Source organism: Phallusia mammillata, chromosome 3, assembly GCF_965637545.1.
Source record: "Phallusia mammillata chromosome 3, kaPhaMamm4.hap1.1, whole genome shotgun sequence".
NCBI classification, from domain to species: domain Eukaryota; kingdom Metazoa; phylum Chordata; class Ascidiacea; order Phlebobranchia; family Ascidiidae; genus Phallusia; species Phallusia mammillata.
The window spans coordinates 31,804,099-31,828,099 of record NC_137254.1 but is presented as its reverse complement, the minus strand read 5'-3'; the positions used below and the strand labels follow the sequence as shown (position 1 = coordinate 31,828,099).

Sequence of the window (24,001 nt, the reverse complement as noted above, 5' to 3'; positions counted from 1 at the left end):
CAGCCGGTTCTATCACAAAAGTCATATTTTTCAGCCGGTTCTATCACAAAAGTCATATTTTTCAGCCGGTTCTGTTACAAAAGTCATATTTTTCAGTCTGTTCTGTTACAAAAGTCATATTTTTTAACGGTTCTGTTACAAAAAGTCCATTGACAGTAACCAGTAATGCTAACCGGTTCACTGATCTCATAAAATTTTGTAAGACGGTTCTATAGAACCGGTGTGAACCGGCTGAATCCCACCACTGCCTATTGTGCACCCCTGGTCCAATTTTTACGTTTTTTTTAAGCTAAATTTGACGACATATTTGCTCAATATGTGTGTGGAAGACATTGAAATTAGAAATAAAACTAGGCCATCTTTAAACACTATATACTGATCTGTTCATAAGTTTAATGGTGAAAATATCAGTCCAAATAGACTTAAAGGCCATCTTGTTCAAATAAGTCATAGATGTGATTATTTGTTCGAATAACTCATATATGTGATGATATTTTTGCAGAGTTGCCCCGGTGGAAAGTTACAGATCATCTCCTGCCCGACTGTTTCTGCATGTCCCACTTCAAGGGTCCAGTGGTCGCAATGGACGAACTACGGACGATGCACGAAAACATGTGGGAGAGGATACCAGATCAGGTGATTAGTACAAGATAAACATGTTAAATTTGCTTGTTCAGCTGATTTGTTTAACGCTGTAGCCCCACTATTTACCCCTCTAGCCCCCTAAAAAGGGTGAATTTTTTATACAATGCCTGAATTGAATGAAATTTTGAAACTTCTAGAGTGTGCTATTTATGGGTGCCCTTCCTTGAAGGGGACACGTCTTGATTTTACTCGATTTCGTTTTTTCTTTTTTTTCTTTTTTCTTCCCTGAAGTTTGTCCACCCCTTTTTGCCCTGAAATGTTTGATGAAACTTTCACAAATGGTAGATATAGTTATGTAGATGTGCCATCTGCTTCGTTTGTCATGATAACCCCAGTATTTACCCCGCTAGCCCCCAAAATGTAAAATGTGGTTGGTGCGCACCACAAGCGTTAGTTTTGTGTGATTTTATAAAGCCAACCATATATACATTACTAATGTTTGTGGGTTGTTTGGTGGATGTTTTTGCAGTCGACAGTCAGGGGGTGTTAACAGCCTTATGATGTCAAAGGCATCAACGGTTGTTGCTCAAAAGCCCCTCCAGTGGCCAAATGTTTAAACATTTGCTGATTTGGATTAATTCACAGGACTGTGGATTGGGTTATTGTGGTTTGATATTTTTTTAGTTTTAGAGTAGAGACCAATTATTTACCCCACTAGCCCCCCAAAAAGGGTGAATTGTTTAGGTATTGTTCGATTGGGATGAAATTTGGACAGTTTGTCCATTGTGCCATTGTTAGGTGTTGATTGTTGTTTTCCAACCTGTAGCCCCAACGTTTACCCCCTAGCCCCCTAAAAAGGGGGAATTTTTTAAACAATGTCTGAATTGGATAAAATTTGGGCAGCTTGTAGTGGGTGCTATCTATGGTTGTTGATTGTTGTTTTCCAACCTGTAGCCCCAACATTTACCCCACTAGCCCCCTACAATGGGTGAATTTTTTTAACGAAGTCTGAATTGAAGGAAATTAGGACAGCTTGTGCAATTTTCCAATAATAGCAGATTGTTGTGTTTTAGTCTAATTTTTCGCTATTTACCCCTTCATTTTTCAGATAGAACATACAATAGAAAAACCTTTAAAAATGACCGAATGGAAGAAAATTTAGATAGTTTGTACTCCGCATAGCATGTTTATTTATGCTCAGTACCAATCATTGTGTTTGACCTTACAATACCAAATATTCACATGGTTATTTGTTGAAATGCATTATTCACAACTTTGCATGTGTGGGGACCCATGAGTTTCTGCCTGCAGAAACAACTAATGTTATAAAAGACAGTGTGTGATATGGGACCCAATATAAAATAAGTGTAGGGAATATGTTATTTTTTTCAAATAGTGTATATGCAAGGGCAATATGTGCTAAGCCACCCTTCTAGTTGTAATTGTCGATTGTTATGTTTCACCCTGCAGCCCTATCATTTACCGCACTAGCCACCGACAATCATGAGCAATTCGCCATTGGGAGCTGATTGTTGTGTTTTAACCCATTTTCTTACTATTTCATATTTTTTCTCAGATATACCATATAATAGAAAAACCGTCAAAAATGTATGAATGGAATGAATTTGAATAGTTTGTACTCCATATAGCACATTTATTGATGCACAGGTCCGATCATTGGGTTTGACATTACAATACCAAACTTTCTCATAGTTATCTCTTGAAATGCATTATTTACAACTTTGCATGTGTGGGGACCCATGAGTTTCTGCTTGCAGAAACAACTAAGGTTAAAAAAGCTGGTGGTTAATATGGGACCCAATACAAAATAAGCATAGGAAATATATTTATGTTTTAAAATAGGTTATAGTGTATATGCAAGGGCAATATGTGCTAAGCCACCCTTCTAGTTTTCAGTCGGTTCTGTCACAAAAGTCATATTTATCAGTCAGTTCTGTTACAAACAGTCCATTGACAGTAACCAGTAATGCTAACCGGTTCGCTGATCTCATAAAATTTCATGAGACAGTTCTTTAGAACCGGTGCGAACCGGCTGAATCCCACCACCACTGTGATGAAGGCGTCTTGTATAGGACGTCGAAACGTCTATTGTTTACAACAAAACTGCTGGATGAGCAATACTCGGTTATACATCATGCAATAGCCTATTTGATGGTCATATTATTATGATTTTACTCAAATTGTTTTGTTTTGTTTTCTTCTTTTTTTTTCTCCCCAAAGTTTGTCCGACTTGTTTTTCCATGAAATGTTTGATGGATTTCGATGAAATTTACACAGATGGTAGATATAGTTATGTAGATGTGCATCCCACTTTGTTTTTGTTGATAACCCCAGTATTTACCCCGCTAGCCCCCTTTTACCCCAAAGTTTGTCCGACTCGTTTTGCCATCAAATGTTTAATGAATTTAGATGAAACTTACACAGATGGTAGGTATAGTTATGTAGATGTGCATCCCACTTTGTTTGTGTTGATAACCCCAGTACTTACCCCGCTAGCCCCCTAAAATGTTTTTTTACCCCGCACAGTTTGTCCGACTCGTTTTGCCATCAAATGTTTAATGGATTCGGATGAAACTTACACATATGGTAAATATAGTTATGTAGATGTGCTTCCCACTTTGTTTGTGTTGATAACCCCAGTATTTACCCTGTCAACCCCTTAAAATGGGTGAGGTTTTAAACAGTGTCGGAATGGGCTGAAATTTGGATAGCTTGAAGAAGAGGCCATTTATAGGTGTTGATTGTTGTGTTCAACCCTGTAGCCCCAACATTCACCCCACTAGCCCCCAAAGTGTAAAACGTATTTGTATGTTATGGGGCACCACAAACGAAAGATTTCTGTGGCCCAATAGTGTTACAAGGGCAACCAGTTGTGTGTTACTTGTGTTTGTGGGTTGCTTGTTGGACGTTTTTGTGGCATGGCAGTTAGGGGATTGTTAACAGCCCTATGTAGTCAGAAGCATTAATGGTTGTTGCTCAAAACACCTCTAGTGGTCAAACCTTTAAACATTGGCGGATTGGGCTCAAATTTTGTAGTGCTATTGATTGAATTATTGTGGTTTCATAGTATTATTATTTAAGCCCAGTGCTGATCACTGTGTTTTACCTTACAACACCCGACTTTCTCATGGTTATCTCTTGAAATGCATTATTTTTAACTTTGCATGTGTGGGGACCCATGAGCTTCTGCTTGCAGAAACAACTAAGGTTATAAAAGACGCTGGATAATGTGGGACCCAATATAAAATAAGCGGAGGAAATATATGAATGTTTTAAAATAGGTTATAGTGTATAGGCAATGACAAAATGTGCTAAGCCACCCTTCTAGTTGATTAATATTTTTGTGCAGGACTCGCCGGTGTCCACAATATGGCCGGTGTGGAAGCGGAAATCGTTATTCCACCACTTTATGCAACGCTCAAAGTTGTCCAGGGTATTCAAGTAAGTAAATAAGTTTCCATGCAAAATGCTGTACTTATATTTACTGCAAACTAAAAGTCTGTTAAGTTGGGGTTAAACATTGATTTAAATTTATTTATTAACTAAAATTGATCCAATGTTGGATTTTTAATGCAATTAGCTAAATTATAAAAGATCGGATTTATCTGTGCAAAAACTGCACCTTGTTATGTTCCATATAAGATGGACATTACGCTTGCATGTAAATACCGAACAAACAAAAATCAAACTGTTAGAATTGTATTTGTTCAAAAAACAATTAAACGTGGTATGTATCTCTGCTAATTAAACCAGTTTTGTCGAAATGTTTGTGTTAACTTTGTTCCCCAATTAAATGTATTTGTTTGGTTTTGATTTTTGCATGGCTGACTTCAATTACAAAATAAATACATGCAACTTCTAAGTCCTGTTTTGTTCTGCACATTAATGTTTTCAACGAACTAATTTTTTCAAGCAGCAGGATTTTTTTGTGTCAAACAAAATTATTCCCAACTTCACCTTTAAACTTTATTCCAAACTTTTTTTCCGATGTAAAATATCGACTGTCACTTCATCCCAACCTTTCCTTGCTTCGTTTTCAGGGACAAACTCTTACAGCTACAGCAGCAGATACAGATACAGAAACCGATATGGCGATGACATAGAAGGTGATGACGTCACGGAAGCAGATTTGCCAGGTGACGTCACTCAGCAAAAACTATTAAAAAAAATAAAAAAAATTGTCAATGAGTGCGGTGCACCACCGAACGGGAGTTCCCCTGCGCTTTGTGTGTAAACAAACATTGTTTTCATTTACCCTGATGAAGGCCACCTGTATATGACGTCGAAACGTCGGTATAAAAATACAATTGCTAGAAGAGCTCTATGAACTTGATATTATGCCTGGCAGCAACAGCTTATAAACACTGCAAAGGTTCAAAAAAGACCAAGTTACGGCAAATCATAAAATCAGAAAACTATTTCTTGTACAACTTCCATCGCATAACTTGTGTTATTCAAAATGTTAAAAACCTTTTCATGTAAATGTAAATAATTTCTTTGTAATTAAAACTGGAACTGGAATCACACAGTCCGTTGCTTGGTTGATGAATACTAATTAGCCTCATAGCAATTAAACTAAAGGATGAACGACTGAGTGTTTTTTCTGAACTTACATTCATAATTTCTTTGTTACGTCATACGCATGTAATAACTCTTGTGGTTTTGTCATCTGAAAAGGACGTTATGTTAAATTTTACTTTGTTTTCCAGCTTTCTTCAGTGAAACCAAATTGTCAGCTCCTGATATTTGTCCACAAACCACCAGAAATTCATGGGTGTTCGGAGATTTCAACGCCGACAAAATCATCGACTTCATGTGCGGGCCCGCCGAAGGGGGGGACATGTGAGTGATGACGTCACTATGTGTGTGTTATGACGTCACTGTAGATAGATCAAGTATTGCGCAGGCATCTTTAAACTAATCAAATCAGGGATGTCCAAACTTTTTTTAAGAGGCCATTTTTTTATCAGGTGCAGATGCCTGCGGGCCAACGTTTTTTTGTAAAGTTTTTAACCGGCCAATTATAACACAAAATATACGACATTTAAGGAAATTTTGGGATTTTGTTGCGTCAGCACCATGTTACTCTTTTAAAGGTAAATTAAGTTCCATGGATAGCTTCTGCGTCAAGTCGCAAGTACCACAACCTAAAAACGTAATTCAAATTATGGCTGAACATCCACAACACAATTTAAAACAACAGCTGTGGGCCACGTTTGGACACCCCTGATTTACGTATTTCGCACAAAGTTTTCCGTGAAATTTATAAAACATCGAGAAATAGGGATTACTAAAGCAGGGTTGTTTAACCTGTAGCATGTCAGGTTGTGCTGCCAAATTCACTCGCAAAATTAACTGGCATCTTGTGGTCCGACTTAAGCTTGTTTGTTACGCAACTAACTAGAGGTGCGACAGCCGGTTTGATCTGTTCAGCTCCTGCTACACCCGATACAAATCTAGTTTTGTAACTTTATAAAATTCTGTTTTTATCACGACATCGCCTTTGTTTGGCATTTGAAGAGACTTGCCTTATTTTCGCTTTTATTTTGTGTTTTCAGGAAAGTTGTTTTAAACTCTTACTCCGGCCCGCCACCTAGCGCCACATTTGAGGCTCTGACGTCAGATTGCGGGAATTCCCGGAAAATCTGGGGTGATTTTGATGCTGATGGTTACGGTGATATTTTGTGCAAGGATGAAAGGTTGGTGGAAAATTTGTTACTTGAAATCATTTAAAATCTGTGTTCGGAAACAAATTAGGGTCGAACATACAATTGGTACAATTGTGCTTTGTTAAATATCTGGTAGGGGTGGACCGAAACTGCAAATGTTCTATTTGATACTCGGTGCTCGACCAAACAAAATTTGCATTTTTTTGCAGCGGTGTGTTACGCTGTACAGGTCCCAGAAATGCGAGCTATTCCAAAATTTGACGCATTTATAAAACAAGTAGTCATTTTTTCCATTTAACGCATTTATTAAAACAGTGATTCTTGTTCTTGGACACCATTTCGAACACTAGTTTCGTATGTTAGCGGGGCATGAACATACTAATTTAATGTTCGGGGTCTGGCTCGACTCGGCCCATCCCTAATATCCAGGTGGTGCAGCGCATCGACTAATTATGGGTCCCCTTCCTTGAAGGGGACACATCTTGATTTTACTCGATTTCTTTTTTTTTTTTTTCTTTTTTTTTCTTTTTTTTTTTTTTCTTCCCTGAAGTTTGTCCACCCCATTTTGCCCTGAAATGTTTGATGGATTTGGATGAAACTTTCACAGATGGTAGATATGGTTATGTAGATGTGCCATTTGTTTTGTTTGACTCGATAGCCCCAGTGTTTACCCCACTAGCCCCCTAAAATGGGTAAATTTTGAACAATGTCCGAATTGGATGAAATTTGGACAGTTTGTTCATTGGGCCATTTTAAGGCGTCAATTGTTGTGTTTTAACCTGTAGCCCCAATATTTACCCCACTAGCCCCCTAAAATGGGTGATTTTTTAAACAATGTCCGAATTGGATGAAATTTGGACAGTTTGTTCATTGTGCCATTTTAGGGCATCGTTTGTTGTGTTTTAACCTGTAGCCCCAATATTTACCCCACTAGCCCCCTAAAATGGGTGATTTTTTAAACAATGTCCGAATTGGATGAAATTTGGACAGTTTGTTCATTGTGCCATTTTAGGGCATCGTTTGTTGTGTTTTAACCTGTAGCCCCAATATTTACCCCACTAGCCCCCTAAAATGGGTGATTTTTTAAACAATGTCCGAATTGGATGAAATTCGGACAGTTTGTTCATTGTGCCATTTTAGGGCATCGTTTGTTGTGTTTTAACCTGTAGCCCCAATATTTACCCCACTAGCCCCCTAAAATGGGTGATTTTTTAAACAATGTCCGAATTGGATGAAATTTGGACAGTTTGTTCATTGGGCCATTTTAGGGCATCGTTTGTTGTGTTTTAACCTGTAGCCCCAATATTTACCCCACTAGCCCCCTAAAATGGGTGATTTTTTAAACAATGTCCGAATTGGATGAAATTTGGACAGTTTGTTCATTGTGCCATTTTAGGGCATCGTTTGTTGTGTTTTAACCTGTAGCCCCAATATTTACCCCACTAGCCCCCTAAAATGGGTGATTTTTTAAACAATGTCCGAATTGGATGAAATTTGGACAGTTTGTTCATTGTGCCATTTTAGGGCATCGTTTGTTGTGTTTTACCCTGTAGCCCCAATATTTACCCCACTAGCCCCCTAAAATGGGTGATTTTTTAAACAATGTCCGATTTGAATACAATTTGGACAGTTTTTTCATTATGCTATTTTAGGGCATCGATTATTGTGTTTCACCATGTAGCCCAATATTTACTGCTTAAGCCACCTATTGTTTATAAAACGTCCGATTTGGATGAATTTTTGATAGTTTTTTGAATTTGGCATTTGTAGCTGTCGAATATTGTGTTTCACCCTGCAGCCCTAATATTTACCCTACCAACCCCCCAAAATGGGTGAATTAATCAACAATACATTTTGACAGTTTGTATAATATGCCGTTTTGAGATGTCAGTGTTTTATGCTATTTAGGCACACAAACTTATAACAATGTCTCAATTGCATGAGATTTGGACAGTTTGTAATTTACATAACTTCTTTTTTTAAGTAACACTACCAATTACTGTGTTTGACTTTATAGCAACGTTTCTTATGGTTGTCTGTTTACAACTTTGCGGTTTTGGGGACCCATGAGTTTCTGCCTGCAGAAACAAATCAAGATTATAAAAAATGTTGGCTAATATGGGACCCAATAAAAATAAATATAGAGAATATATTACAGTTTGCAGAATAGATTGTAGTGTATATGCTATGGTAAAATGTGCTAAGCCACCCTTCTAGTTCAACGTTTGTTTTTATTGTTTAAATCGTAAAATTGTACGAATCCAAACCTTCATATCAACGCTTTAGTTACTTTTCTACATTCGGCAAAATTGTCGTGATTCAAATTTAAATACATGATAGTCAGTTAACACAGGTTGATCTTCCTAATTTTTAACCAATCAGTTTACACAGGTTGATCTTCCTAATTTTTACCCAATCAGTTTACACAGGTTGATCTTCCTAATTTTTAACCAATCAGTTTACACAAAGGGCCCAAAACGTAGATCCTAAACGTAAAACAAAATGGCCTGTTTCTTGGTAGATAAACACTATAATAATGCACAGTTCCATGGTTTATGCGTACAGTTTCACTAGTGCGATAGTATGCTTGCTAACAGTTGCTGATCGTGCTGGTAATATACACTGTACAGTAAACATCGGTTAATCCGGATCTTCGATTAAATTCGGACAAAACTCGCGTTACAAATGATTTGTAATGTGGTAAGACTTTAACTAATCGACATCGGTTTATGCGGATCTTCGCCTAATTCGGACAAAACTCGCGTTACAAATGATTTGTAATGTGGTAAGACTTTAACTAATCGACATCGGTTTATGCGGATCTTCGCCTAATTCGGACAAAACTTGAGGTACAAACGGGTCCGGATTAACCGAGGGTTACTATACGCATATCTCACAATCTTAAGGACGAATGACTTATTGCTTTTATATAAAAGTTGTTATTTTATTGGTAAATGAGTGCGTCATGATCGCTGGTTTGCTTGAACTCTTCAACTGTTCCCCGTTATGAATTCATTACTATCATGCGCTCCATAGTATTTTGACGTTGCGCAGCTATTTCCGGCTTGGTGATTGTTTTTAGTGCAATTGTGTCTTCATGTTTTCTTTCACCAAGCGAAATAAACTGAACTAAACTTCATATTAGCTGTTTTGATAATGTTTACATATTATCAAATATCAGTTAAGTTTTTTTCGCTTGGTGAACATAGCGACACAATTGCACTAAAAACAATCACCAAGCCGGAAATAGCTGCGCAGTGTAAAAAATTGAGCGCAAAATATTAAATTTACATATTTTGTGTTTCAGTGAATTTAAGGTGAAACTTCAGAAGGATTATCAGTTTGTTTCCGGATTCGACTTCACCTCAGACTTCTGTATTTCACCTGATGACGTATTCAAAGTTCTCGACTCGAACGGGGACGGGAAGAGCGACATCTTGTGTTGGGAACATAATTTAAAATTTCAAAGTTTCAAAATTAAACTGGAAAGTTCTCTGTTTAGATTTTAGTTTTTCTTCCAACCCGCACATGTTGTGGGTTTCCTTTCACGTTTGTGTTTCTTGTTTGTTCAATAAATTTATATTTTATCCTATTTTCGGTTCTGAGCAGCAATTAAATTTTACCAGTGGTCGGCAACCGCCGGTCCGCGACGAGTTTGTTACCTGGCCGTACAATTTTTCAGGTTAAATACTCTAACACATTTTTCCCATGTATCCCGGGGATAATGAACTAATTTAAGCGTTTTCATTGCTAAATATTTGTAGTTTTTTGAAGACCGGTCCGCGATAAAATTTTACTTTCAAAAAAAGGTTGCCGACATTATGAGACTCGAATCCACCAAAACGAAACAATGATTCGGAAACAGTTCGAAGGTGGGTGTTGTCATATTATTAGCTTGGAATGTCAGAAGTATATGCATGCTGTGTGTGACGTCATTCCTGTAGCATACGTCACAAAATGAGTAGTTTGTGACGTCATCAACGCTTGCTGTTTGTGACGTCATTATAAAAAAAGTTAAATAAAAAGGAATAAAAAAGTTGTTTTTCTAAATATAAAGAGAAACATGAAATAAAAACACTTGGCACATTAAAACAAAAATTCGACCCATTTTTTGTGTTCACTTGTCAAGAAAACACAATAAAAACTGGAATATACGAAAAGTTTTCCAAATATGAAAAAGAATAATGAAAACAGTTTTTCTGTGTAAAGCGCGTTTCCACTTGAAAACGGAATAAGAAAAGTTGTTTTTCCAAATATAAACGGGATATTGAAATAAAAACACATTTTACTCGAAGATAATTTCAGAAAATAATTTTTTTTTCCAAATATAAATAGAATATTGCACACATTTTACTCTAAGATAAATTCGCAGCTCGTGGACGAAACCTTCCTAAAATCCACACTAATAGATTGAGTGGATGAGCGGAGACGCTGGAACTTCCTGTACTGTGGGGCGACTTTAGTGGATTTCCTCGCAATGCCCTTCAACTTCGCGAAGGTCAACTCGGTCACCGCCTTGGTATCCATGGTAACGCCGCAACAATGATTAAGCTTCTGAAGTATCTCTGTCGTCATCAGCGAGTCTGCTCCGAGTCTAAGCATCGAAAGGTTCGCGTCGACTTTCCTCCAATCCTGAAACACACAATACACGTCATCATCAGTGACGTCACTAGGTTGATGACGTCATAGCTTACCGCGATTCCGAGAATGTTTGCGACGAGGGTTTCTGGGGAAATCCCCCTGTCAGTTTTACGTTTTCGCGATAATTTTTCGACAGGTATGTATGACGCAACAATCGGTTCGTCGCGCTGCAGAAGTTTGTCCAAGTTCTATAACAAAATAACAAGTGGAAGAATTAATTTCAAGTTGATACAACTTTTCTGGAAATTGTATTTTTATTCCGACGTTCCGACATCCTGTACAGGTCGCCTTCATTAGGGTAAATAACATGGAATGCGCTAGTTATTACAGTGCACGATAAACAAAGGAAAAGGAACTACGCCATAACGCAACGAAAACACGGAAGTGGCCACTCACGTCGAGACAGGATTGAATGGATTGAGGCCACGTTCCCGCCACAGGGGATTCCCCGAACCTATCAGCTGCGATGCCTACGTCACCGACCGCCCCCCACTGGATGGCGACGCCCGGAAGTCCATCATTGTGACGTATGCGGCATAATTGTTCCATCACAGAGTTTGCGAGCACGTAGTTGGATTGACCCTTTGTCCCGTTGTAACTCGCGATGCTTGAGAAAGTGACGAAATAATCGAGGTTCGGGCATTTTTGGCGGGTAAACCTGCGTCAAACACAACCAATCAGAAACAAGTTTCATCACAATAGACCACATGCAACGTGACGCAATGACACCAGTAGTGTGAGGTCATAATGGCAATTTACTTGTCGAGGTTGATTATTCCGTCACACTTGGGCCGCCACACGAGTTCGAAATCTCGCTGAGTTTGATTGTGGAACATCGCGTCTCGCAAGGTCATCGCAAGGTGAAATATGCCGCCCGTCCGCTCATCCAACAACTCCGCCGCCTCATCTGCTTTGCTGACGTCATTATCGCTGACTGTGACGTGTACGCCTTGTGACGCCCAAACGTCGATGTGACGTTGTCTGTAAGCTGTTTTCACTCCTGTGCAATTTTTGAAGGTGAAAAATATTGAAAATATGCGGATATTTTAATGTAGAGTGTTCCGAACTTGCAGAGATTATATTAAAGCGTCACTGACCAGATTTTGACGTAATAAGCAACTTCCTTGCTCCACGCTGAACCAACCAATCACAGACTTCCATTCCGAATCCTCCCAAACCACCGGTTATGACGTAACAGAGGTCAGGGTTCAACGAAATTCTTGAATAATCGAAATGTTCTAATTCTCCTATTTTACGGATTTGACCTTGTACTGACCTTTGCAACACGTGATCGGTTTCTCTGATGACGTCGACAAGCACTTTTCCGATGTGAGTTCCGTGTGACATGAAGCGGAACGCCGATTCAACCTCTTTCCTGTGTGTGACGTAATAATGGATCTCAAACATTTGACGTTCTAGAATTTTAAAAAACTGCTACGGTCGGACTCACTTTTGAAATATCCTGTGCGGCAGCGGTTTGACTTCGCCTTTTTCTATTCCTTCTCTCACCAACTCTCTCACTTCCATCCAACTTTCAGTGACGTCACCAAACAATGAATCGAGCAGAATTCCGTGAAACGAGATATTTTTGAGAAAGGCAGACAATCCTGAGCGGTGAGGTTGAAAGAGTTCAAATTGAATGCACAGAATATCACTATAACTTGACATGGGATGGGCCAACTATGCTATGAGCGTGAGAGGATATTCGCAACTTTTGATTACTAGAATATGCGAGATTTTAGATGAAACTTCATCGGATTAATTTATCCGCTTTATTGAATCTTAACCGGTTCGCTCCGGTTTACTCTAGTCTATTCCGATTCGTTCCGGTTAACTCCGATGAAACATCACTCACCAATCTTGTTGTCGTGAATGAGATCAAACTTCCCGAGTTCCAGGAACCTTCCATGTTTCGCGAGACAACGAACACTAGCAATCAACTTTTCACCCGACAAACTGTTCAAAACCACATCCACCCCTGAAAGACATTAATACATCAACACTAACATTGTGACGTCATACTACGCTCCACTGATGACGTCACCAATTGTAAGACATTATTACGTCAACAAAAACTAAATTATGACGTAAAGTAAGGTGTTTGTTTAAAGTCAACACTTGTAACACAGTATAACGTCAAGACAAAGAGATTGTGACATCATACTATTATCCAGTGATGACGTCACCAACTAGGATTTTTGTGTCGTCATCACTGGCACATAGTATGATTTAACTTTTTCGAGTTTTAAAAAAGAAATTTTTATGCTTTCAGTGACTGAAACAACAAAACCTGCCTTTGCCGTTCGTCTTTCTCATGATTTCCCGCTCAAAACTGAGATCACGTGACTGTGTGAAGCTTGCGTCATCGAGTTGTTTGAATTTTTGCTTGAGGAAAGTGCGTTTTGCTTGGCTGGACACAGTGGTGAAGACTTTGCAACCTCGGGAAAGTGCGATGGAAATGGCGGCCTGACCGACCCCTCCAGCCCCGCAGTGGATCAGTACAATCTCCCCTTCCCTGATCCGCCCTCTCACCACAAGCGCGTAATAAGCTGTGCTGTAAACCACCGGAACTGTAGCAGCTTCAGCCAAACTCCTGCAAAGATATTACGTCACTCAATGTTGATGTCATCAATCATTATCACCGATGGTGACATTAATTCTTGCAGAGAAGTTTATACAAGGCACTTTAAACAGCCACGCAGATTATTATAAGTCTACATATAAAGGTTCAACAAAACATCTTATATTACAGGAAGTTTTTACAAAATCTCATCGGATTTCTAAATTTCCCAAAAAATCATTCCAGCACCCGCTTTACGCATTCAACTGCGACAATTACCATTGTTCGGGAACAATCCAAGTAAACCTCTCATCCTGTGTCACGTGGGTCGAAAATCCCTCACCCGGAACGATCCCCATTGTTCTCGTGCCCACGTGATCAAACCCGCTGAACTCCAATCCAAGGAGCGTACGGTATTTGTCCGTTTCCCCTGCGTAAAAATAACCACCCGGTCATCTTATCTCAATTCCTAACAGCAATGATGGCAAAAATAGCAATGATGACGTCAACAGCCATGATGACGTCAGCAACAATAATAACGTCAACAGCAAAGATGACGTCAACAGCAATGATGGCGTCAGCAAGCAGCAACAATGATGAAGTAATTATACAATGATGACGTCACTCACCTGGAATCGCTTCGGCGGGGAGTTTCCCTGACGCAAGCATGACGTCACGGAAGTTGAGTGCTGCGAATTTAACGTTATACTCGATTGAGTTTTTACTTGAGGGAAGGCGGAACCACTTGAGTGAAGATAAGTCACCGGGGTTTGTGCTAAGCAAATAACTCCGACTCGAATCAACCTTAAACACAAACGAAGGTTTATTAACACTATAAGTCTTAGCATGCCAGGCTTATTGAAGGCGTTGCAACCAATCAGCTGGTCTTCCAACCATTACCATATGGTAAGGTACGAAAATTAAAATCTAGTTACAGTGAACTATCAGTTACTTTTCATTATTGTCAGGTCATATACACTGGTTCCGGTTGAGCGCTTTAAGCTGGTTGGAAATGGGAACCTGCTTTATGCGATCAACAGTGTTATTTACTTGTTCAATTTCCTTCATATCGACGAGGTGAAAATTTCCCCACTTTCCACCATGGTACACATTTGCCACATGATGGCGCGCTATCACCTCCGATAAATCATCGGGAAGTTGAGAGGCTGCGTCGAGACTACGATTACTGATGCATCTACGTCATAAAAGTAAGGCATGGCGCTTCAGGTTGTCTGCTATTGTTACGCAATAATTACCGAACGCGATCTGATCCCGTTTCCCGTCTTAGACTTTCACAAAATTCTTCAAGACCGTTCAAATTTTCCCGCGCAATCAGAATGACGTCATCATCGCTTGTGTCAAGTAATTTCTAAAAAAAAAATGATTGTGACGTCACTGAAAATGATTGTGACGTCACTGAAAATGATTGTGACGTCACTTTCAATGACGTGGGCCAGGAAACCAAAACCAACCTTCAATTTTTCCACCCAGTTCAGATTTCCTGTCGGAACTTCAAACAATTGATACTTTGTGACGACATTTGTTGGTTTGTGACGGAATAGAAGGAGATTGCTTCCGCATTCTTTTTGTTGTTTGTGTGAAACTAGGTGAAAGTTGAATGTGCGGAACATGTCGGTTACCTGTGCAAAAGAATTTCGGTGGAGTCGAAGAAAATTTCAAAACCGACGCAAAATTAAAAAGTATCGATTCAATGAATGATAAGCTGCAGACAGTGCACACTGTTTCGACCTATAAAGTCTCATCCACGCAGCTGGTGACGAGAGATCGACCGCATTGGCTTGTATAGCCATCTAAAGACACTACAGTTTGTTAAGCAACAGGCCAAAAAGCTAAGCCATATTTTACATCGACTTAAAACGATTTGTTGTCCAATTTTTTCGGCAAATCGCTTATGACATTATCAATGATGCGATTCTACCATTGTTGTAAACCTCATTGAATCAACAAATCGTGATGAAATGAGTCAATTGAAAATATGTTTTGGAAATCAGATTATTGCATCACAAATTAAAATATTCCACCTGTTCTACATCCACACGTGATCGTTTTATCTCAGGGTCAGCCAAACTCATTATTTTGTCATAAACATCTTGTATTATGTTCCCGCCAATTGTGTGATGGAGCATGACGAACGACGTTCCGCTGCAAAGATGTTCTAGAACTCTTTTAACTATGGCCCTTCCGCTTTCGGCTCCTGCAAACACAGAATTAGCGCAAAAACAATTTCTAAAGCTCTTCTGGCAATTGTATTTTTATATCGACGTTTCGACGTCCTATACATGTCGCCTTCATCAGGGTAAATAACATGGAATGCACGTAGTACAGTGCACAATAAACAAGCGTCGGAATAAAATTGCGTCTAATTCTTTTTTTCTTTGTTTATCGTGCACTGTACTACGCGTGTTATTTGCCCTGATGAAAGCGACCTGTATAGGACGTCGGAAACGTCGGAATGAAAATATATTTAGCAGAAGAGCTCTATAAACTTGATATTATGCCTGGCAGCAATAGCTTATATATCAGCGCAAAAGCATCGAGTTTGATTTGAAAATCTGCACCTGCTGCGAAAACGTCGTGAAGCACAAGAAGATTGAGGTTGTGTACACTGGGTGGCGCTGTAAGGTCCCCGTCGCCATGGCAACTGAGGTCGTCGAATTCGTAGTTGCAGTTCGGGATCGACTTGAGATGTTTGAGAATCAGGTCGTCGACGCCTGCGCGGAAAAAAACAGGTTGAAATATGTGGTAAGCTTTAACTGAAAATTACCGGAGTCCTAGCTCACTTCCTCTGCCGCCGAGTAACTGCTTCGGTAATTCCCCCACTCTGACGTCATACATCAACTCCTGGATCGCGATGTCGATTGTCGAAGTAATAATGTCCTTGTTCGACAGACAATAGCTCACTGACCAATCAGAGAGAGGCATAGAAGCACGTGACTCCCAGTTTTCTACAACACAACCTTGTTGAAAACTTTGAAAGAAGAAGATAAATTCAAAGAAACCTTGATTTATGACGTAATGAATCATTTGTAGAAGCGTTGATGACGCGTGCTTTACGTCATTGCTGCTGACATCATTAGTACTGACTTCAGAACGCTCTACTGCACACGTCATGCTGAACTTGTCTGGATGACGTAGAACCAAAGCGGTGATGACGTCGACATAGTTTGTGACGTCATGGTCTATTACGTCATAAAATCGAGGAAAGAATTTTTTGACTTTGAGCAGAGGTCGGTGCGATTGACCTCTCTTCTGCGCGTGGGTCACGTGCAAACCGATAACCTCTACGTGACCTCCAGCCAAGGTTACGTCCGTGTCCCTGTTACCATAGAGACGAGGTTAAGAAGCGAATTGTGATGAATATTTGCCGAGTCACCTGCTGACGTTGATCGTTTGTGCTGAGTCATCGATAAAAGGTCGAACTCTGATTCGCTGGATTCTGGTTGGAAGGCGGAGCTTGTGATCACGTGACGCGATCAGGTGGAACTGAAGAATCGCGTCAATGAATGTGACGTAATTTCCGTTCCATGTCACTTCCCCGAAACTTCCTGTGAAAAAAATGTGAGATATAAACGAGAAGTGGATTTTGACTTTTTTTTTCCGCAAAACTTTTTAAACTTTTTTAAAAGTTTTTATCTCACAAATTAAACTTCCTGTGAGGCAAAGTTCTGAGAAACGGTGGATTTGGATATTTTTTTCCGCAAAAACTACAACCTCTCAAGGTTTTATTTCAAGAATAAAATCTCAGATTGGTTTGTTTGGTAAATTCGACAAACACTTGGAAACTTTTGTATATCCGACGATATACCGAGTTAAAGGGGTCACGGTTGACTGAACACAGCTCGGTGCGAACCCACTTACCTGTTTGGTCTGAAGTTTCTATTAACTGGAACGTATCTCTGTAGTGATAACCGGATAATCTCAACTTCCGGTATACTTCCGACTTGGTGTATTGCAGCTTGCCATTTGATTGACGGGTTTTCGACTGAGCTATCTCGCTTCCATCGATCTTCCGGATCTTTCCCGTAGCGAGAAGTCGGTCACAATGTGAAATCGTGAATTGGTCGAGCAGAGGGTTCAGCTGAACGCGAATCTCCAGTTCTGCAAATAAATGTGTCGATTTCTCACACTCGGGTTGCTTTGGATACCACGCTCATAAGATTCTATGACGTCAGAAACCACGTCAACCAGAAACCTTCTAAAAGAGTAAAAAATACCCAGCAAAAGTTTCTCGAAATGACGTCACCTGCGTCGTCAAGGAACGTTGCTCCATGGACTGTGACGTCATCAAACTGTACAGCGACGCAATCGATCGAAGTTTCCAGATAATTTGCCAAGGTCTGCCACGCGAGGCGCAAGAGGGCTGCACCGGGCAGGAGCGGCCGACCGTCGATCACGTGATCACGCAAGTAACGGTCCGTTGAGTTCGATGACGTATCTGCAAAAATAGTTGCTTAAACCAGCTGCTGCTGATGGTGTGTCTGGAGATTTATTTTTGCTCCCTTCAAAAGAACTAAACCTACCGCTTATGGCATCACAAGAGAATTACGTCACAAACAAGAGGATGACGTCGCAAACAACAGGATGATGTCATATAACTAATTATGATATTTACACACAACAATAAGAAGCACTGCGTTAGATCATGTCAGTACAGAGAAATATTTTGACTCACCGATCTTGTAGGATCCATCGGTCAGTTTTCCACCTGAGCACGACGAGAAAAACTGAGAAGGCGACGGAACGAAATATGATTGGGTGTGGTTCCAAGCCACGTGACTCGATAGCAGGTCACATGACCGCAGAGGCGTTGTAGCGTGACCGATCAGCTGATCACATTTCACATCAACACCGAGACAGTGAAGTTGGCCGACCGCTTTCAGCAGAGTTTTAACCCCGCTAACTTTCCCGCTCCGATTATGTTTCGACCCTGGCTTGCTCGCTAAGATCACGTGCTCACACGGGGGCGGCAGAGTTTTTCTCAGCGTCCCCTGCACAGAAATCAAATTTAAATTCAGAAGAAAAAACATTGAAATGTTTAAAAAATCAATGTAAGAGTAAGTGAAGGAAACAAACAAAAAAAAATCAATAAATTGCAACTTACTTGCATGAGACAATGGGGAGCGACTTCGATTACAATCGCGTCGTTTGGAATTTGCGTTATTGCGTCATGGAAGAACACGGGACTTCGAAGATTGTTCGCGTGATATTCAGCAGAAGATTCTCGAACACTCTCAAATACATCATCTGACGAATGAAACTGGTTACTTTGAGGCAATGACGTACTCAGCCACTTGTAACTTCGCGGTTTCGGTTCCGGTATTATCTGTGATGTCACAAAACAACGACAATTAAAGTCACGTGACATGCGCAGAAGAGGAATGCGCAGGTTCCTACCTTCTTAAGTTCGCGCAGAAATTGCGGATAAACAATCTCCATGTGTTTCGAGTGGAACGCGATCCTTCCGGTATCAACAGACCGCGCGAACACATCGCGCTCTTTCAGTGACGTCACAAAGCTTTCGACGTCATCCTCGTCACCAGTGATTGTGACGGAAGAAGCGTCATTGTGACAAGCCGGGGCCACGTTCGGTGGACATTGCTTTTCACATTCCTCCCAAGACAAACCTGTTACGTATCGTAGATAGTGACGTAATCATGTTAATGACGTCGTAGATAGTGACGTAATCATTATGACGTCATAGATTGTGTCATAATCACTCACCGACAGCTGCCATTGCTCCTGGAGGAAGGTTGGCTTCTTTCACGCATTTCCCTCTCACGTAAGCGCATTGAATCGTCTGCTCCAAACTCAACCCTCCGTCCGCATAAGAACAGGCCAATTCACCCACAGAATGACCCACTATGCCGCCACAAACAACTCCTAGTGACGTCAGCACGTCAATCAAACCAATCTGCAATGACATTATCGTTAAAATCTGAACCGGATAACGTCAATTTGACGTCACACAACAAACCTGTACAGCAACAAGACCCACGAATGAGTTGATGATGTCAATGAATGTGACGTCATCAGCGTACGTCAGCATCCGCTCGATGTCTATGACGTCATAATGAGCTAGAGCTCGCGTGCATTTGTAGATTGATTGTTTAAAGATCGGGATTTGCATCAAATCTTTTCCCATTCCCTTCCACTGCGAACCCATTCCTACAACAAGTTCGAAGGTAATTAAGATATTCTGCGAATAACAAACCACACAGTATCGTCACAAACCTGTGCAAATGAACCAAACTTTTTGCTTCTTTTCCACTTTACTTGAACTTTCACAACTCATTACGTCATCATGATTCATGTTGATGACGTAACCGCGGTAAGGATAGAGATTGCATGGCACGTCACTGGTTCCATTCAGAAATGACGCTACTTCCGGTGTGACGTCACGGGCCTCGGTAATTTTCTCTACGTCATAAGGACGATGACATTATAAACACAAACGCAATCTTATTTTTTGTTCTTACGTTTTATGCCTTCTTCAGTGCGTGACGTCACCAAGCAGATAACGGGCTGCTTGTCGTCGTCACGTGGTGCGCGTTCTTCGCTGTGATTGGCTCGCAGTATCACGTGAGCGTTTGTCCCGCCGAAACCGAACGAGTTGATCCCGATAATGAGTTCATCTGGAAGTGTGAGAGCTTTAACCACCGGCTTCACGCGACCTTTACATAATGCTGCAAACATACGTCATTTTAAACGGGTGACGTCACTGTGCAGTGATGACTTGTTACCTTCTATATCTGTGTTGATGTTGTTGAGGTGCAGGTTCGCTGGCATTGTTCGATTGTGAATAGCGATGCAACACTTTATGACGCCACAAAGACCGCTCGCGGGTTCGCTGTGTCCCATATTCGATTTGATTGAACCAATCAGAAGCGGTTCCTTTCGATCTTTGCACATCACGCGATCAAGTGCGTCCACTTCTTGTGGATCTCCTGCCTGAATATTACGTCACAGGTAACAACTAACTACGTCACACTTGCCGGGTTGTGACGTTACACTTGCCGGGTTGTGACGTCACACTTGCCGGGTTGTGACGTCACAAGTAACAACCAAATGCGTCACACTTGCCGGGTTGCGACGTCACAAGTAGCAATTAATTACGTCACAGTTGCCTGCTTGCGACGTCCCACTACCTTCGTTCCGGTTCCGTGCGCTTCGACGTAGAATACGTCACGTGGTTTGATTCCACTTTCCCTGTAAACTTCCTCGAGTAATCTGGCCTGCTGCTTGCCTGCGTTGTAAGCAAGTTGAAAAAACAAAGTATGTGACGATTTTAGGTTTTGCAATTTCTAATCTCATAAATTTTAGGCGGGTTTTTAAACGAGCTGTGTGCACTCAACCGTTTAAAGCAGTGGTTCTCAAACTTTTTTTTGTCGGGGACAAATGGTAGTTTTTTAAGTGTGTAAGGAACCGCAAAAAAAACAAAACCTTGAGAAAATCACTAAAGATTATTTCCTTGAAAGCTAAACTAGCAATCTTTGGTGGTTTAAATAAGCAGTTGGGAGCCGCATGCGGCCCTGAGAGCCGTGGTTGAGAATCACTGGTTTAAACAGTTAGTTTGCAATGTTTCGTGCGAAACTAAATTTCGACGTTCCTTTTTTACAAATTTGATTTTTTTGCAAATACCTGCTGGAAAAGTGATTCCTTCTGGTTTTCTTCCATCTGACGAAATCTTCGAATGAACTACGTCACAATAGATTCGTCGCGCGATTTGTTTCTTGCATAAATAAACCGCGGCTACCGCTTCAGAACGGACGTACCTGGTTTAAACAATAACAAAATTACCGGCTAAAAAAATCGTAGATATAACGTCGTCTCACCCGTTTCCACTTTCGTCGAAAGCCTTACAAGCGCCATCTGGTGACAACATGTGTAACTTTTTGAATTGCAGTGACGTATGTGGCTTAACAATCAACTGTGCTCCCCCAACGATTGCTGCGTCACAATCACCATTGTTGATCGCTTGCCGCGCGAGATGCAGAGCCACTAAACTGGATGAGCAGGCCGTATCTATCGCCATGCTCGGCCCTGCAGGATAAATTTAACATGGTGGTAAGCGACAGGATGAATATACGATTAAAATATTTCATGTCGGAAAACAAGACTGATGTGGCCATTCATGTCACTGATGATGGCATGAGCATTTACCGAAACGTTTGAACAATTAAACATGTCGCTTTTTCGTCTGTTTGGGCCTTTATTTTTCTCATTAAACTTATAAACATATCCGTATGCAGTGTTCCAGAAAACAAGATTATTTTGGAGGACTTTTATTTTGAAACACAATTTGTTTTTGAACTAAAATACAAAAAAGTAATTAAGATCTCACCACCAAACGACTTGCTTGTTATATCTGAACATTACAGAAACAACTTCTGAACCCACCTTTAAAATCGTAGAAGAAGCTGATCCGGTTCGCGAACATCGAAAGAGAACAACCCGTGATGACGTAACCCTCCATATTTTGCGTGTCTGACGTCAGAGCTTCGATTGTTTCGGAACCACTCACACCGATCCAAACGCCCGTACGTGTTCCCGCCAATTTTGAGGGGGAAATCCCTGCAACGGCACTCAACGTATCACTAGATGGCAACGGTGAGCTTAGTTTTAGTTTCTAATCAACATTCAGTTTCATTCCAGTGTTTAAAAACTTAATTTTCCTTGGTCAGTTTTGAAACGCTTTAGGTCAGTGGTCCACAACCTATTTTGCTCTGCGGGCCGATTTGAAAATGAAATTTTATCGCGGATCGGCCCTTAAAAGTTTAGCAATAAAAAAACATAAATGAGTTTATCATTCCCGGGCAAAATGTTTTAAAGCGTTTAACGTGAAAAGGTATACGACCCGGTAGCGAACTCCTCGCAGGCCGGCGGTTGCCGATCACTGATTTGGGGAATCGGTTACGCTCGCTTTATTTTCGGCTCCCAAGTGCTCACGATGCGTTTCCACACAGATATGTGATATGTGTGGTGTTTGTGTACAGATCATGTGGTGTAGCTTATGCCGCCTGGTTGGTTTACATGCCGTCACAAACAAGTCGAGCTGATCTACTTTTGATAAATCGGCCGCATTCCAATCTTGAATTGTGAATAGCATTCTTGTATCCAAACCATTCTACAGCAGTTATCAGTCGTGCACGCTTTTCAGCCTGGGGAAGGTTTGATTTGAAATAAAACGGGATTGTTCCCGACCTCTACACTCATTTGTGCCGCAACTTCAGCAACTTTTCCGCTTAAATTCCGTGTGGGTTTTACATCTGTGGGAAGCGAAGTATTTGGGAGGTTTATATCCCACTGCTGTTCGATAACACTAAAACTTTTACAATATTTGATAGCGATCTATAATGCCGCAGCAAACTCACAATATCACATGCGCGTTTGTCAGCTTTCTGGACAATAATAAATTTCCAATCACTTTCAACACAAAAATGTTGGCACGCGCAGTTATATTCACACTTAGCAAATTGAACGTTGCGTTGAAAAATATTTGAAAACACACTATATACTGATGATAATCTACGTGCAGACGAACTGGTAATATGTTTATCACCCGACGTTGGTTTGTGGAATTTGCATTTTATCTGTTCATGGCTTCGGGGCAAACCTTGTATGATTATAGGTCGGCACATCACACTAATCAACTGACTCGGCGTAGATAGTGAAACTGCCGAAAGTCGAATCAACTTTTGTTTATGCTGCACGTGTCAGTTTATACGTAGATTTGAGGTTTACCACGCAACTACAAGACAACAACACACACACACACACAGAAAAAACATAACCCACCCCAACAACAACAACAACAACACACACACACACACACACACACACACATACACACACACACACAGTATAGACAAACCTGCGTTCAGGATCGCTTCGTATGTGACTTCCATCAACATTCTGAGCCCGGGGTCCATCGAGTCAGCTTGGCGGGAATGAACCTCGAAAAATGCCGCGTCGAATTTGTCGATCTCCTTAAGTTTGCCGTTCCTCGTCGGTAAATCCAATAAACCTGGGACAAACCGATAAAATTATTACTCAAAAACATAGTAAATATTTTCTTATTAATAAAATCTCCTTTCAAGTAAAGCAATTGCGACGATTCAGGGTCATTAAAATCTGAAAATTCAGCGTATAAAGCTTTTTAAAGCGAAATACATTTGTTTTGTTTTTACAAGAAAGCAGCTACAATTTTTTAAACGGAAATCTATCGGTAATAACACGTAAACACAACTTAAAACATTTCGCGCTTATCTGGCAATGACGTCATTAAGTGATGACGTCACGCGTTACCTGGTTTCCATCTCCTGCCGTCATCGGTTACCATGTCAACCTTCCCGATGAGGTTTTCCCACAGTTCGTTCACATCCGCGGATTCCGGAAATCTTCCCGCGATTCCGCTTATCACGATTTCCGTCTTTTCCACTTTTTCCGTCATTTCCGCTTATTCAAAACTAAATCTGCGCAAGAATCGATATATAGCTTTCTGATA

At 40.6% G+C, this 24,001-nt stretch overlaps 2 protein-coding genes across 4 annotated transcripts in view; one reads left to right on the top strand and one right to left on the bottom strand.

Moving 5' to 3' along the window:
- The window catches only part of LOC145217958 (uncharacterized), a 22,838-nt gene extending 12,971 nt beyond the window's left edge, over positions 1-9,867 (top strand). The window contains exons 11-16 of the mRNA XM_080085341.1: positions 503-636; positions 3,956-4,047; positions 4,647-4,742; positions 5,316-5,448; positions 6,165-6,305; positions 9,583-9,867. Coding sequence (XP_079941467.1) covers positions 503-636; positions 3,956-4,047; positions 4,647-4,742; positions 5,316-5,448; positions 6,165-6,305; positions 9,583-9,784 — 798 coding nt within the window. The 3' untranslated portion in view covers positions 9,785-9,867. The remainder of the gene's footprint in view (positions 1-502; positions 637-3,955; positions 4,048-4,646; positions 4,743-5,315; positions 5,449-6,164; positions 6,306-9,582) is intronic.
- On the bottom strand, positions 9,857-24,001 carry LOC145217956 (fatty acid synthase-like). 3 transcript variants are annotated; one of them, XM_080085339.1, is made up of 35 exons: positions 23,803-23,997; positions 23,369-23,521; positions 21,895-22,068; positions 21,330-21,537; positions 21,136-21,269; positions 20,643-20,740; positions 20,238-20,445; positions 19,974-20,180; positions 19,729-19,914; positions 19,472-19,662; positions 19,219-19,408; positions 18,892-19,121; positions 18,599-18,820; positions 18,170-18,485; positions 17,741-17,932; positions 17,356-17,595; positions 16,871-17,042; positions 16,497-16,813; positions 16,278-16,442; positions 16,056-16,208; positions 15,519-15,691; positions 14,949-15,116; positions 14,733-14,845; positions 14,527-14,671; positions 14,106-14,280; positions 13,756-13,906; positions 13,211-13,509; positions 12,772-12,894; positions 12,367-12,523; positions 12,193-12,291; positions 12,014-12,135; positions 11,676-11,916; positions 11,313-11,574; positions 10,970-11,104; positions 9,857-10,907 (listed from the first exon to the last, which is right to left on the bottom strand). In XM_080085339.1, the coding sequence occupies exons 1-35, from the start codon at positions 23,945-23,947 to the stop codon at positions 10,626-10,628; spliced, it is 6,546 nt and encodes a 2,181-aa protein (XP_079941465.1). In that variant the 5' UTR covers positions 23,948-23,997; the 3' UTR covers positions 9,857-10,625. The 3 variants fall into 3 exon arrangements, with proteins under 3 accessions (XP_079941465.1, XP_079941464.1, XP_079941466.1); XM_080085338.1 differs by having other exon boundaries at positions 12,014-12,291; XM_080085340.1 differs by lacking the exons at positions 9,857-10,907; positions 10,970-11,104; positions 11,313-11,574; positions 12,014-12,135 and having other exon boundaries at positions 11,782-11,916; positions 23,803-24,001.

Coding starts and splice junctions, on each gene's coding strand:
- LOC145217956 (XM_080085338.1), bottom strand. CDS start 23,947: ATGACGGAAAAAGTGGAAAAGACGGAAATCGTGATAAGCGGAATCGCG. Junction 15,117..15,518: donor CACGTGTGGATGTAGAACAG/GTGGAATATTTT, acceptor TCTTTTGCACAG/GTAACCGACATGTTCCGCAC. Junction 11,575..11,675: donor GGAATAATCAACCTCGACAA/GTAAATTGCCAT, acceptor TGTTTGACGCAG/GTTTACCCGCCAAAAATGCC.